The sequence below is a fragment of the Bufo bufo genome, chromosome 6 (assembly GCF_905171765.1).
Source record: "Bufo bufo chromosome 6, aBufBuf1.1, whole genome shotgun sequence".
Taxonomy (NCBI): domain Eukaryota; kingdom Metazoa; phylum Chordata; class Amphibia; order Anura; family Bufonidae; genus Bufo; species Bufo bufo.
In genome coordinates, this window is record NC_053394.1 from 341,603,594 (window position 1) to 341,619,907 (window position 16,314).

Here is a 16,314-nt window from a genome sequence, read left to right on the forward strand (position 1 = left end):
TAGGTTTGGGGCAAAGTGTAGATTTAAGCACAAGTGTTCAGTGTGCGGCGGTACTCATGGAGCCAACAGATGTTTTAGAGGGAACAGGCAAAGAGGAGGGGAGGAGGCTGGAAAAGGGTCGGACTCCGGTGCGGGTGGAAAAGATGGAGCCCTACTTAAGTAGATATCCCAATAAAGGGGTGGCAGAATTTTTGAGGGACGGGTTTACTAAGGGTTTTTCTATTCCCTCGGCGCCGTTGCCGGTTGTTATGCGAAGAAAGAATCTGCGCTCGGCGGTTGAGCATCCGGAGGTGGTGTCTGACAAGTTGGCCAGGGAGGTTGCCTTGGGGCGCATGGGCGGCCCCTTTTCGGAGCTGCCTCTGGTCGATTTGAGGGTATCGCCTTTGGGGATTGTACCTAAGAAGGAGCCGAATAAGTTTTGGCTCATTCACCATTTATCCTACCCGAAGGGTGCGTCGGTCAATGAGGGTATCGATCTGGGACTCTGTTCGGTGGCGTACACTTCATTTGATGCGGCGGTAGATTGGGTACGGAAGTTGGGGGTGGGGGCGTTGTTAGCAAAGACGGACATCAAGTCGGCGTTCCGTCTCCTACCCGTAAATCCGGACAGTTTGCATTTGCTGGGGTGCTACTGGGATGGGGGGTACTTCGTAGACAGATGCCTACCGATGGGGTGTTCGGTGTCGTGCGCATATTTTGAATCATTTAGTTCATTTTTGGAGTGGGTTGTTATGGACGTTTCGGGTTGCTCATCCATTATTCATTACTTGGATGATTTTCTTTGTTTGGGCCCGGTAGGGTCTAGGGTTTGTTCATTGTTACTGAGCACGTTAGAATCGGTTTTTGGGGGGTTCGGGGTGCTATTAGCGGAGGAAAAAACTGTAGGTCCTACTACGGAATTGAGCTTCCTGGGTATCGTTATTAACACGCAAAGGATGGAATGTCGGTTGCCTGAGGAGAAGGTGCAAGATTTGCGGATGGTGGTGGAGCAGGCGAGGAGGGCAACGAAGATCAGATTGAAGGATTTGCAATTTCGCATGTAGGATTATGCCAATGGGGAGAATTTTTTAGTCTGCCTTTGGCGGGGGCTACGGCGGGTATTGCGGCCCCGCACCACTTTGTTAGGTTGGGTAAAGAACTGAAAAGGGATCTGGCAGTTTGGGTGGAATTTTTACGGCATTTTAATGGGAGGACTTTGGTTTTGGGGGAGGCGGTGGATAATTTTGTTTTTAAATTGTTTCCAGACGCGGGTGGGGGATCGGGTTTTGGGGTGTATTTTCATGGGCAATGGTGTGCGGGTAGTTGGCCGGTTTCATGGGTAGAGATGGGATGGGTAAGGAACCTGGTGCTATTAGAGCTTTTCCCAATTGTGCTAGCAGTAGTGTTGTGGGGGGATTGTTTTAGGAATAAAAAAGTCAGATTCCATTGTGATAATTTGGGGGTGGTCCAGGCCATTAATAACATGACTGCGTCGTCGCCTCCCGTAGTTCGTTTGTTGCAGCATTTAGTTTTGGTTTGTTTGTCGCTGAATGCTTGGGTTGTGGCAGTACATGTGCCGGGAGTGTCTAACGGTATTGCGGATGCCCTTACTCGTTCGCAGTGGGAGCGGTTTCGGCAGTTAGCGCCGGGAGTGGACGGCGAGGGGTTGAAGTGCCCAGAGTCCATGTGGGAATTGTTGGAAGCACCATAGGACGGTTGCTGCAGGACTCGATGAGTGCCGGGACGTGGGTGGCTTACGGTAAAGCGTGGAGCGAGTGGCAGCGGTGGTGTGAGGATTTGGGTGTGCTTGTGAACGAGGGAGATACGCCTCTGTTATTGTTCCTGGGGCATGTTAAAGAGCGGGGCTGGTCTGTGGCGAAAATGAATAGGTGGATTGCGGGGGTTGCTTTCCGTTTTAAGCTAAGGGGTTTGGCGGATGTAACCAAAACTTTTTAGTGAGACAGGTGTTGAGGGGCTGGAGGCGCGGGAAGCGAACGGAGGACAGGAGGAGGCCAGTTTCATTTGAATTGTTGTTAAAGTTAGGTATGCGAGTGGAGTTGGGTTGTCGCTCATGTTGGGAAGTGAGGCTGTTCAAGGTTGCTTTTTCCCTAGCGTTCTTTGGGACCTTTCGGTTGGGGGAGTTGATATGTGATAGCGTGCAGGCCGTCGGCGGTGGGTTATTGAGGGAGGACGTCGTGCTATCCGGAGACAGGGTTGTCATCAAGATCCGCAGGTCGAAAACGGATAGAGAGGGAAAAGGTAATTATGTACGGTTTTTTGAAGTTCCGGGCTGCGCCCTGTGTCCACTGCGGTGCTTGCGGGAGTATGATGTGAGTGGTGTGGTGGCGGCAGGTCCTTTGTTGAGGCATGAGGACGGGTCTTATCTATCATGATACCAGTTTGTGGCGGTGTTTAAGCGCTGTCTGCGCGAGCTGGGTATTGCAGTGGAAGATTTTACTGGGCACTCGTTCAGGATAGGTGCTGCCACTGAGGTGGCTAGAGCTGGGATGAGTGATGAAGGGATTAAGAAGATGGGGAGATGGGAATCAGTGAGGTTTAGGTCTTATGTTCGGGTGGGTTTGTTGTAATAATTAAGCTTGTGGAATGATGTGGTCTTGTGTTTTTTCTTTGTTATATTTTTCAGGAGCTAGGCCCGCGCTGGTCTGGATACTCGGACACTCCTTTTGTGTTTTGGGGGGTGCTGAGGGTGGACGTTCGCCCTGAGGGAAGACAATTAGGGCTCGATAGGGACGTTGCGGTGGTTCGGTGTATTGGGGTGAGAGGCATGTTGTGGGAAGGGGTTATGAGGGAAGTTCACCGGTACGCCCGGTTGGGTAGTCCCCTGGACATATTGGTGTTGCATGTGGGGGAGAATGACTTAGGGGCTAAGCCGGTTAGAGAGCTGATCAGGGACGTGAAATTCGATTTGTTGCGCTTGTGGTTGCTGTTCCCGGCCATGGTAACGGTTTGGTCCGACATTGTGCCTCGTTAGGTGTGGCATGGGGCGTGGTCAGTGGAACGCCTGAACAAGGCAATGATTAAGGTTAACAGGATTTTGGAAAAATTCATGGCTAGGAATGGGGCGGTGGCAATGCGGCATGAGGAGCTGGAGCCGGGTGTTGGGGCTTTTTGGAGGGCAGACGGGGTGCACTTAAATGCTGTGGGGATTGATTTGTGGTCACTGGGACTACAAGGTGGGATCGAGAGGGCTATTAGGTTGTGGAGGAACGCGCAAGCCTGAGGGAGGTTGTCAGGTTGCGCGTCGTTGGCGGTGGGAGGTCCTCGAAGTTGGTGGTACAGATACTTCGGGAGAATGGGAGGGCCTCAATGGTGGGGCTGGACTCCCATGGTTGGACAGTTGGCTTGTGTAAAAGGATTCCGTCAGTTGGTCTCCGAGCTGGTGTTTTACGGCTGGAGGCAAGATGAATGGGCCAGTTTGGGGAGCCGTGATAACGAGGTTTTGGGGCTTCGAGGACCTCCCTCGTCAGGGAATAAACATTTGTAGTTATGTTTATTTATGTTATGTATTTATTAATAAACTGCAGTTCGAACTGGTCTCAGTGTGTTATTGGTAAGTTTGGGTCAGAATGTGGTTTAAGGTGTGTGAATGCAGGCCCACGAGAGATGGACAATACCCTATTCATGTCTGAGATTCGTTATGAGGAGAAAAAAAATCCTCCTCCTAGGACTTTTTCTTATGTCTAAAATAACAGATCTCAGACGGAACTAACAAAACTGGATGGAAAATGAACACAATGGATCAAAAATAAAGGATCCATTTTTTTTATTTTTCTATTCTTCTGCCAGATCAGAAAACCAAACGGTGATGTGAACCCGGCCTTACTAACAGCCTTTTATCTAACGCAACCATACTAAGACTGTTCGCTACTCTGTAGAGACTGCTCCAGTAAAATGAGGTTATGCAATTTTTGCCAAACTAATGTGTGATGTATGCTGGAGTTTGATGTATGCTGGAGGGGGGGGGGACCTGGAGTAACATCTCTAGAAAAAAGTGTTCTCTTTAAAGATGCACCGGTTATCAAACAATGTGCAACATTTGATAAATTCAGCGCAAGCAATGCAGACTCAAGCCTGACTTCAAAAATTCCCGCCATGATAAATCTCCCCACTGTTTATATTTTACTGATCTGTAAATACTAATCATACCCTGTGGTCAAGGGTGGAGCTGTTTCTGGGAAAAAGAAAGAGGCCCTTTTCTCTAATACCACAACCCCTTTAAAGGGCATCTGTCAGCAGTTTTGTACCTATGAAACTGGCTGACCTGTTACATATGCACTTAGCAGTTGAAGGCATCTGTGTTGGTCCCATGTTCATATGTGCCCGCATTGCTGAAAAAAAATGTTTTAATAAATGGAAATGAGCCGCTAGGAGCAACAGGGACGTTGCTGTTACTCCTCGAGGCTCTGCTCTCTCTGCAACTGCCGCTCTCTCTCCACTATGATTGACACGGCCAGGCAGTGAAAGCATCATAATGCCTGGCCCTGTCAAAGTGCAGAGGTCGCGGCTGTTGCAGAGAGAGCAGAGTCTCTAGGTGTAAAGGCAACAACATTTTTCTCAGCAATGGTGGCACATATGAACACGGGACCAACACAGATGCCTTCAGCTGCCAAGTGCACATGTAACAGGTCAGCCAGCCAGTTTCATAGGAACAAACCTGCTGACAGATGCCTATGAAGTTTTGCACAGTTACAATGCATTTGATTTACATGACTATTTTGCTGTACCTGTGTAAGCTGATCTCACCTCAGCCACCGTGAGGATGAAATACATGGATGGATGCTGGGGGTCGATTCCCTCTAGCTTCATCCCCACCTTGAAGCCATTCTTGTGCTGAGTTCCCAGCTGGCACTGCAGACAAATCAATTCCTTTATCATACGGGCAAAACATTATACTGATGACGTATAAGCAGTAACAACCCAATGTGAGTGGCAGCAGCAGTGCAACATAAGTACATGAAATGGCTTGATTCCAATACAGCTGATGGGGTGGTAGTGGTTATAGCTCTTCAGAACAACAGCAGAGCAGACCGTAAAATAACAATAACCATGAAGATGTTTCCTGCAGGTCCTATATATGCAGAAATTGATGTGTACTCCCACTACTGCGAGTGTCTACTATAAGTCATGCAGTATCTTGAGCTATTTTTATGTATGATTCTTTAGATGCCCAGAAGAATATAACCTATATGATGAGGAATGTAAACAGCATGTTCAGATGCCAACAAGAACCATGAAGGCTTGCAGCCCCAATAGTTGACTTCTAGGAAAATAGATCAAAGCAATATACAATGCATTCAGAAAGTTTTCAGGTCCTTTCACTCTTTTAACATTTTGTTATGTTACAGCCTTGTGCTAAAATAAAATAAAAATAAAAAAAATAAAGTCCCCCCCCCCCGTCAATCTGCACTCAATACCCCATAATGAGAAAGTGAAAATAGTAATTTAGACATTTCTTCAGATGTATTAAAATGGAAAAACTAAAATGATGCAAGGATATGAGTGTTCAGACACTGTTATGACAATGGTGCCTGCCATTTCTCTTCATCATCTTTGAGACATTTCTACAGCTTGACTGTAGTCCATCTGCTGTAAATTCAGTTTGGAAATCATTTTTGCCCAAATTAGCATCTACTGTACTGAACGCTGATGACAGATGACTATAAGATGCATATGCAGATTTTACTATGTTTCCCTGCCTATTTGATCTGTGCCAGCAGTAATCGCTGGTATACCCACTACTCTATCTGCCCAGTGCACCGTTGGTTAGCTAGTAAGCACCAGGAAGATAGGGGAGAGCAGGGCTACCACCGATCAGCGCTGATAGTGAGTGTTAAGGAACACAGACAAAAAGTTTTGGCTTCGTACAGCTTTCTGCCTCTGTCCTTGTAAAACTTGCTGTCAGTGCTGATCGCTGGCAGCTCCAGTCCCTGTACTTTCCCAGAGAGTCTCTAATTAGTAAGCACCAGGCAGAGGAGGGCAGTGCCGCCAGTGATCAGCACTGACAGTAAGGCCCCTAGTAGACCACACAATTTTCAGGCCAATTATCGGGAACAAAAGTTCATAGGAATACTGGTTTCCGATAGTGGGCCTGTATAATTGAGCAGCTGATCAACGGGCAACCACTGTTTTGTCGGCTGATGGTCATTTTTCATCAGGATGAAATATGACGATTATCTACAGAGCATCTCCCTGTGTAATTAGGGGTCTGCTGCCGGTAACAGAAATGAATGAGGGAGGAACAACTACGATAGCAACTGTTTCTCCCACATTCAGTTTGCATCGCCTGTGCTACTAGCGCTTGCCCTGCCCAAACGTTGGACAGTGTAATACAGCCCTAAGGCTTAGGGCTCATGCATACGACCTTATGTATTTTGCGGTCTGCAAAAAACAGTTCCCCCAAAAAATGGTTGACATCTGTGTGAATTCCATATTTTGCATAACGGAACAGCTGGCCCCTAATAGAACATTCCTATCCTTGTCCGTAATGCAGACAATAATAGGTCATGTTCTATTCGTTTGCGGAACGGACATACGTAAACGGAATGCACGCGGAGCAACTCATGTTTTTTTTTTTGCGGACCCATTATAATTAACGCAAAAACAAAATGGAACAGACACGAAAAGAAAATACATTCGTGTGCATAAGCCCTTAGGGTTTTTTACAGCTTTCTGCCTGTGCCCTCACACGTGGTGGAATTTTCCCTCATGTTGTCCTATGGGGCTGAATATTGTCTATCCCTGCATTGTGTTCCGCTGCGGAATTTACATTTTGCAGAGTATACACTCACCTAAAGAATTATTAGGAACACCATACTAATTTGGTGTTGGACCCCCTTTTGCCTTCAGAACTGCCTTAATTCTACGTGGCATTGATTCAACAAGGTGCTGATAGCATTCTTTAGAAATGTTGGCCCATATTGATAGGATAGCGTCGGCAGTTGATGGAGATTTGAGGGATGCACATCCAGGGCACGAAGCTCCCATTCCACCACATCCCAAAGATGCTCTATTGGGTTGAGATCTGGTGACTGTGGGGGCCATTTTAGTACAGTGAACTCATTGTCATGTTCAAGAAACCATTTTTCCAGTCTTCAACAGTCCAATTTTGGTGAGCTTGTGCAAATTGTAGCCTCTTTTTCCTATTTGTAGTGGAGATGAGTGGTACCCGGTGGGGTCTTCTGCTGTTGTAGCCCATCCGCCTCAAGGTTGTGCGTGTTGTGGCTTCACAAATGCTTTGCTGCATACCTCGGTTGTAACGAGTGGTTATTTTAGTCAACGTTGCTCTTCTATCAGCTTGAATCAGTCGGCCCATTCTCCTCTGACCTCTAGCATCCACAAGGCATTTTTGCCCACAGGACTGCCGCATACTGGATGTTTTTCCCTTTTCACACCATTCTTTGTAAACCCTAGAAATGGTTGTGCGTGAAAATCCCAGTAACTGAGCAGATTGTGAAATACTCAGACCGGCCCGTCTGGCACCAACAACCATGCCACACTCAAAATTGCTTAAATCACCTTTCTTTCCCATTCTGACATTCAGTTTGGAGTTCAGGAGATTGTCTTGACCAGGACCACACCACTAAATGCATTGAAGCAACTGCCATGTGATTGGTTGACTAGATAATTGCATTAATGAGAAATAGAACAGGTGTTCCTAATAATTCTTTAGGTGAGTGTATATTGTTGTGATGCAGATTTTCTGTATGAGAATCTTTCCATTCAAGTCAATGGGAAATTGATTCGCTGCAGAAAAATCCATGTGGAAAAATGCATGCAGACTTTGTCGTGGATTTTTCTGCTGTGTTTTTCCACTGCAGAATCTATTTCACATAAAATACACAACTTTCTAAGAATCTCCACCTCCGGATTTTCCTGCGGAATTCTCGACCACATGTGAGAGCACCCTTACTGGCAGCCCTGCTCCCCTATATGTTGCCAGGGATGCACTGGGAAGGCAGAGGAGAGCAGCCAGCGATTAGTGCTGGTAGCAGATCGAATAGGCAGGGAAACAGTAAAATCTGCCTCTGCATCTTATAGTTATCTGTCATCAGCATTCAGAAGACCCTGAAGATAGAATTTCTTAACAAACGCTCAGGGGACACTTTACATGCAGTTTTCTAATAAAAGTTTACATTTTTCCCTAATAGAATATATTACATCACTTTGAATCACCGTCTACACTTGTAGGAAAGATTCTTATTATATAACGGACTCCTAAGTCTGTAGTCCATGCTGCATACCGCAGAGTGCTAGGTCTCCTAGGTTCCTGTATTCAGGCTTTATTGATATACCTGTAGACAGGAGCACTGCAGGACTGAATACAGGAGCGGAGGAGACAGAACATACACTCGTTTAGGAGATTGACTGTAACTTCTGAAAAAAACATCAGAATTCACAAGTAAAATGTTGAAAGAAGTCCAGCCTTGTGGTTTATTTTTCTCATTTCATTGTATCAGTCTATACTGCCACCTGGTGTGTTACTGAAATATATGTAGTCAGGTAACTGTACTTAGGCAATACAGCTAAAAGGGAGAACATAAAGAGGATCTGGCAGCTTTCCATAAATGACGACTTTAGTAAATACTTGTGCTCCCCGTAATATAACAATTCTGGAGAATTTCTTTCTTAGAGCTCTTTCACACTTGCGTTCTTGTCTTCCGGCATAGAGTTCCGTCGTCGGGGCTCTATGCCGGAAGAATCCTGATCAGTTTTATCCTAATGCATTCTGAATGGAGTGAAATCCATCCAGGATGCATCAGGATGTCTTCAGTTCCGGAACGGAACGTTTTTTGGCCGGAGAAAATACCGCAGCATGCTGCGCTTTTTGCTCCGGCCAAAAATCCTGAAGACTTGCCGCAAGGCCGGATCCGGAATTTATGCCCATTGAAAGGCATTGATCCGGATCCGGCCTTAAGCTAAACGTCGTTTCGGCGCATTGCCGGACCCGACGTTTAGCTTTTTCTGAATGGTTACCATCGCTGCCGGGACGCTAAAGTCCTGGCAGCCATGGTAAAGTGTAGCGGGGAGCGGGGGAGCAGCATACTTACAGTCCGTGCGGCTCCCGGGGCGCTCCAGAGTGACTTCAGGGCGCCCCAAGCGCATGGATCATGTGATCGCATGGATCACGTCATCCATGCGCATGGGGCGCTCTGACGTCATTCTGGAGCGCCCCGGGAGCCGCACGGACTGTAAGTATACTGCTCCCCCGCTCCCCGCTCCTACTATGGCAACCAGGACTTTAATAGCGTCCTGGCTGCCATAGTAACACTGAAAGCATTTTGAAGACGGCTCCGTCTTCAGATGCTTTCAGTACACTTGCGTTTTTCCGGATCCGGCGTGTAATTCCGGCAAGTGGAGTACACGCCGGATCCGGACAACGCAAGTGTGAAAGAGACCTTAGGGTACTTTCACACTTGCGGCAGAGGATTCCAGCAGGTAATTCCATCGCCGCAACTGCCTGCCAGATCCGGCAATACGGATGCAAACTGATGGCATTTGTCAGACGGATCCGGATGCAGATCTGTCTGACAAATGCATTAAAACACAGTATCTGTCTCTCCGGTGTCATCCGGAAAAATGGATCCGATATTATAATTTTTTTACATTTTTAAAGGTCTGCGCATGTGCAGACGGGAAATCCGGATCCGTTTTGCCGGAACACTTAATGCAGGATCCGGCACTAATACACTTCAATGTATTCCGGCAAGTGATCAGTATTTTTGGCCGGAGATAAAACTGCAGCATGCTGCGGTATTTTCTCCGTCCAAAAAACGTAAGAGGGACTGAACTGATGCATCCTGAACGGATTGCTCTCCATTCAGAATGCATTAGGATAAAACTGATCAGTTTTTTCCGGTAATAAGCTCCTGTGACGGAACTCAATACAGGAAAACAAAAACGCTAGTGTGAAAGTACCCTAAGAACTCTGAATTCTGCTGTTATTCCTAGAAATATATGAATAAATTTACTACTGGGTATTACCAGTTGGGGTTGTGCCACTAAATGTTCTGACACTTGACCCATGTTGACGGTATTAGACTGTATAAGGACATGCCACTTTAAACAAGTTATGGCTCCGGGAAGGCAGGGAGTAAAAAAAACTCAAAGCAGAAGTAAGAGAGGAATGGAACAAAACGGACCTATAAACATAGATGCCCCAGAATAGTTGTCTTAGGGAAAAGTATTTACTATAACAGACATATCAGAAGGGGCAACAGGTCCTTTTTATGACAAAATGGTTTAGGGTATGATGTCCGACTCTCCTATGGTTGCCTCAGCAATTGTACCACCCAACGCACACTAGCATCTCTTTACATCTGATCAGGCCGCAGATTCAAATTTGAGGGACCATTGCCCTGTTATGCCGTTTATGGCAGAGCCGAAGCAGTGGGCAGCTAAGAAGCATTCCCATTTACGCTACTTTCACACTTGCGTTTAACTTTTCCGGTATTGAGATCCGGAAGAGGATCTCAATATCGGAGAAAAATGCTTCCGTTTTGCCCCCATTCATTGTTAATGGGGACAAAACTGAACTGAATATGTTCCAAAATGCATTCCGTTCTATTTGGTTGCATTTCCATACTGTACAGAAAACCGTAGCATGCTGCGGTTTTATTTCCATCATGGGATGCGGAGCAAAATGTATCCGGCATGACACACAATGCAAGTCAATGGTGACGGATGAGTTTTCTCGGACAAAATAGGAAACAGATCCGTCCCCCATTGACTTACAATGGTTTTAGTGACGGTTCCGCAATGGCCATTTTAGAGATAATACAACCGGAAGATTATTACAAACGGAAGAGTTTTTGCTGATCCCTGCCGGATCAGACAAAAAGCTTAGTGTGAAAGAAGCCCTAGTCTTGCAAAGTTGGATGAAAACTGCTACATATTTGGGGTTTTGCAGCATGAAATGTGACCAACCCCCAATGGAAAGCCATTTTAGTTGTCACTAGTGTATTTAAAAAAAAAATATGCCTGACAAAACCTCTCAAAGCCCAATGTGTAGCTTGTATGTTTTATGGATACTTTTGTCATGTAGATTGCCTATTTTTTTTCTCATTGGTTTAGTTACAATGCTTTTTCATCAGGTGACATTTGTACATCTTTTGTTTTACTCTCAAGTCTATAAAGTGGACATTTCTTCTAAATCGTAATAATATTTAATGTGTTTTCTAAAACCAGACTTACCTCCCGAAAGAGATTAAGAGGAGCAGCAACGCATTTCTGTTCCTCCAGGTAAGAAGACCAAGACCAAGAATCTCCCGACTCGTCCCCTGAAACTTTGACATTGCAGGAAATAAGACAGGCACCCATAACTGTAAAGTAAAAACGGGGGTCTGGAAGGATGGAAAAGCTACATTTCTGGAGTAGAGACTCAAGTGTGGGTACTGGGGCTAATCTGGGTGCAAGAGCTGGACATGCAGGCATTTAGGGTATAATTACCCAGATGGGACATGACATTGGAAGCAAGGGGAGAGGTTCAAGAATGATCTAAACAAATGTTGAATTTAAATGACAAAAATACGTGGTCTCCAAAGGCAGGAAATGCTCAACCCCAAATGCAGTTGTGCATTTATACTCGGGGGAGCAGATACTGCGCTTGTGGTCTGTTGCTAAGGGCGATCCCCAGCAAAAAGTGCATACAGTGGAGGATGCCCGCAACAGACCACAAGTGTCACAGAGACATCCTACACCAGATGGTAAAATGTGTGGATGTGGAATGATATATAGAATAAATAATTACAAGAATAGGTGCACTACTGTTGTGGATGCAAACAGTAACATCTGACTAAACCCTCACAATGATGTCAAAAATGAGACTTTAGCCAGTATATCCTTATATTAAGGACATACCTGAGCCCGCGCACCGCGACAAGGTTTCTCAAGTGGGAAACTTGAGAAACCTTGGCGTGGTGCGCGGGCTCAGGTATGTCCTTAATATAAGGATATACTGGCTAAAGTCTCATTTTTAACATCATTCTGAGTGTTTAGTCAGATGTTACTGTTTGAATCCACCACAGTAGTGCACCTATTCTTGTAATTATTTAAACAAATGTTGAAGAAGAAAATACATGAGGCACTGACACTGCAATCAGTCATACCAGATTCAGTTTACTGAAGGCCTTTCCTAACCACAGGTCAACAGACCTCTCTTTATCTCCTACCAATCATACATGGTGCTATGAAGACTGCACTGTTAGGACGCCAACATGTTCTGCAGTGCTATATAGAGAATGCCATCACTTCCTGTCCCTATTGTTACTTATAACCTACCGAATATCGGAAATTAACCTATCAGTATGTTCTGTAGAGAGTGTGAGGAAACCAGAGTACCTAAAGAAAACCCACGCACATATGGGAGAACATACAAAGTGCATGCAGATATTACTCTGAACCCAGCAAGGCAACAGTGTTAACTACTGAGCCTCCATGCTGCTCTAAGGTAATGCCTGCGAGCCATAGAAATGCTAGAATTTCCACAGACGACTCTGGATACCTAACCTACTGTAAATGGACTCAACTGTGGCAAAGCTTTAGAATTTATTTGAAATAAATATTTTGGCCTTTCACATATTTTGAGTGATGTCCAATTATGGGGTTAGGAATATATTTTGAAGTTGGTAAATCTATAAATCCACCTCCTTAACCACCTCAGCCCCCAGTGCTTAAACACCCTGAAAGACCAGGCCACTTTTTACACTTCTGACCTACACTACTTTCACCGTTTATTGCTCGGTCATGCAACTAACCACCCAAATGAATTTTACCTCCTTTTCTTCTCACTAATAGAGCTTTCATTTGGTGGTATTTCATTGCTGCTGACATTTTTACTTTTTTTGTTATTAATCGAAATTTAACGATTTTTTTGCAAAAAAAATGACATTTTTCACTTTCAGTTGTAAAATTTTGCAAAAAAAACGACATCCATATATAAATTTTGCTCTAAATTTATTGTTCTACATGTCTTTGATAAAAAAAAAATGTTTGGGTAAAAAAAAAAATGGTTTGGGTAAAAGTTATAGCGTTTACAAACTATGGTACAAAAATGTGAATTTCCGCTTTTTGAAGCAGATCTGACTTTCTGAGCACCTGTCATGTTTCCTGAGGTTCTACAATGGCCAGACAGTACAAACACCCCACAAATGACCCCATTTCGGAAAGTACACACCCTAAGGTATTCGCTCATGGGCATAGTGAGTTCATAGAACTTTTTATTTTTTGTCACAAGTTAGTGGAAAATTATGATTTTTTTCTTTTTTTTTTCTTTTCTTACAAAGTCTCATATTCCACTAACTTGTGACAAAAAATAAAAACTTCTATGAACTCACTATGCCCATCACGAAATACCTTGGGGTCTCTTCTTTCCAAAATGGGGTCACTTGTGGGGTGGTTATACTGCCCTGGCATTCTAAGGGCCCAAATGTGTGGTAAGGAGTTTGAAATCAAATTCTGTAAAAAATGACCTGTGAAATCCGAAAGGTGCTCTTTGGAATATGGGCCCCTTTGCCCACCTAGGCTGCAAAAAAGTGTCACACATCTGGTATCTCCGTACTCAGGAGAAGGTGGGGAATGTGTTTTGGGGTGTCATTTTATATATACCCATGCTGGGTGAGAGAAATATCTTGGTCAAATGCCAACTTTGTATAAAAAAATGGGAAAAGTTGTCTTTTGCCAAGATATTTATCTCACCCAGCATGGGTATATGTAAAATGACACCCCAAAACACATTCCCCAACTTCTCCTGAGTACGGAGATACCAGATGTGTGACACTTTTTTGCAGCCTAGGTGGGCAAAGGGGCCCATATTCCAAAGAGCACCTTTCGGATTTCACAGGTCATTTTTTACAGAATTTGATTTCAAACTCCTTACCACACATTTGGGCCCCTAGAATGCCAGGGCAGTATAACTACCCCACAAGTGACCCCATTTTGGAAAGAAGAGACCCCAAGGTATTCCGTGAGGGGCATGGCAAGTTCCTAGAATTTTTTATTTTTTGTCACAAGTTAGTGGAATATGATGATTTTTTTTTTTTTTTTTTTTTCATACAAAGTCTCATATTCCACTAACTTGTGACAAAAAATAAAAACTTCCATGAACTCACTATGCCCATCAGCGAATACCTTGGGGTCTCTTCTTTCCAAAATGGGGTCACTTGTGGGGTAGTTATACTGCCCTGGCATTCTAGGGGCCCAAATGTGTGGTAAGGAGTTTAAAATCAAATTCTCTAAAAAATGACCTGTGAAATCCGAAAGGTGCTCTTTGGAATATGGGCCCCTTTGCCCACCTAGGCTGCAAAAAAGTGTCACACATCTGGTATCTCCGTACTCAGGAGAAGTTGAGGAATGTGTTTTGGGGTGTCTTTTTACATATACCCATGCTGGGTGAGATAAATATCTTGGTCAAATGCCAACTTTGTATAAAAAAATGGGAAAAGTTGTCTTTTGCCAAGATATTTCTCTCACCCAGCATGGGTATATGTAAAATGACACCCCAAAACACATTCCCCAACTTCTCCTGAGTACGGAGATACCAGATGTGTGACACTTTTTTGCAGCCTAGGTAGGCAAAGGGGCCCATATTCCAAAGAGCACCTTTCGGATTTCACAGGTCATTTTTTACAGAATTTGATTTCAAACTCCTTACCACACATTTGGGCCCCTAGAATGCCAGGGCAGTATAACTACCCCACAAGTGACCCCATTTTGGAAAGAAGAGACCCCAAGGTATTCGCTGATGGGCATAGTGAGTTTATGGAAGTTTTTATTTTTTGTCACAAGTTAGTGGAATATGAGACTTTGTATGAAAAAAAAAAAAAAAAAAAAAAAACAGCATTTTTCACTAACTTGTGACAAAAAATAAAAAATTCTAGGAACTCGCCATGCCCCTCACGGAATACCTTGGGGTGTCTTCTTTCCAAAATGGGGTCACTTGTGGGGTAGTTATACTGCCCTGGCATTTTCCAGGGGGCCTAATGTGTGGTAAGTAGGTAAATGACCTGTGAAATCCTAAAGGTGCTCTTTGGAATATGGGCCCCTTTGCCCACCTAGGCTGCAAAAAAGTGTCACACATGTGGTATCGCCGTATTCAGGAGAAGTTGGGGAATGTGTTTTGGGGTGTCATTTTACATATACCCTTGCTGGGTGAGAGAAATATCTTGACAAAAGACAACTTTTCCCATTTTTTTATACAAAGTTGGCATTTGACCAAGATATTTCTCTCACCCAGCATGGGTATTTGTAAAATGACACCCCAAAACACATTCCTCAACTTCTCCTGAGTACGGCGATACCAGATGTGTGACACTTTTTTGCAGCCTAGATGCGCAAAGGTGCCCAAATTCCTTTTAGGAGGGCATTTTTAGACATTTGGATACCAGACTTCTTCTCACGCTTTGGGGCCCCTAGAATGCCAGGGCTGTATAAATACCCCACATGTGACCCCATTTTGGAAAGAAGACACCCCAAGGTATTCAATGAGGGGCATGGCGAGTTCATAGAAATTTTTTTTTTTTGGCACAAGTTAGCGGAAATTGATATTTTTAATTTTTTTCTCACAAAGTCTCCCGTTCCGCTAACTTGGGACAAAAATTTCAATCTTTCATGGACTCAATATGCCCCTCACGGAATACCTGGGGGTGTCTTCTTTCCGAAATGGGGTCACATGTGGGGTATTTATACTGCCCTGGCATTCTAGGGGCCCTAAAGCGTGAGAAGAAGTCTGGAATATAAATGTCTAAAAAATTTTACGCATTTGGATTCCGTGAGGGGTATGGTGAGTTCATGTGAGATTTTATTTTTTGACACAAGTTAGTGGAATATGAGACTTTGTAAGAAAAAAAAATAATAATTCCGCTAACTTGGGCCAAAAAAATGTCTGAATGGAGCCTTACAGAGGGGTGATCAATGACAGGGGGGTGATCAATGACAGGGGGGGTGATCAATGACAGGGGGGTGATCAATGACAGGGGGGTGATCAGGGAGTCTATATGGGGTGATAACCACAGTCATTGATCATGCCCCTGTAAGGCTTCATTCAGACGTCCGGATGCGTTTTGCGGATCCGATCCATCTATCAGTGCATCCGTAAAAATCATGCGGACATCTGAATGGAGCTTTACAGGGGGGTAATCAATGACAGGGGGGTAATCAATGACAGGGGGGTGATCAGGGAGTCTATATGGGGTGATAACCACAGTCATTGATCATGCCCCTGTAAGGCTTCATTCAGACGACCGTATGCGTTTTGCGGATCCGATCCATCTATCAGTGCATCCGTAAAAATCATGCGGACATCTGAATGGAGCTTTACAG

At 44.6% G+C, this 16,314-nt stretch overlaps 1 protein-coding gene across 1 annotated transcript in view; it reads right to left on the reverse strand.

The window, feature by feature from the left end:
• The window catches only part of L3MBTL1 (L3MBTL histone methyl-lysine binding protein 1), a 49,379-nt gene that overhangs the window by 19,958 nt on the left and 13,107 nt on the right, over positions 1-16,314 (reverse strand). Inside the window, exons 8-9 of the mRNA XM_040437137.1 lie at positions 11,191-11,282; positions 4,744-4,848 (exon numbers count right to left, since the gene is read on the reverse strand). Coding sequence (XP_040293071.1) covers positions 4,744-4,848; positions 11,191-11,282 — 197 coding nt within the window. The remainder of the gene's footprint in view (positions 1-4,743; positions 4,849-11,190; positions 11,283-16,314) is intronic.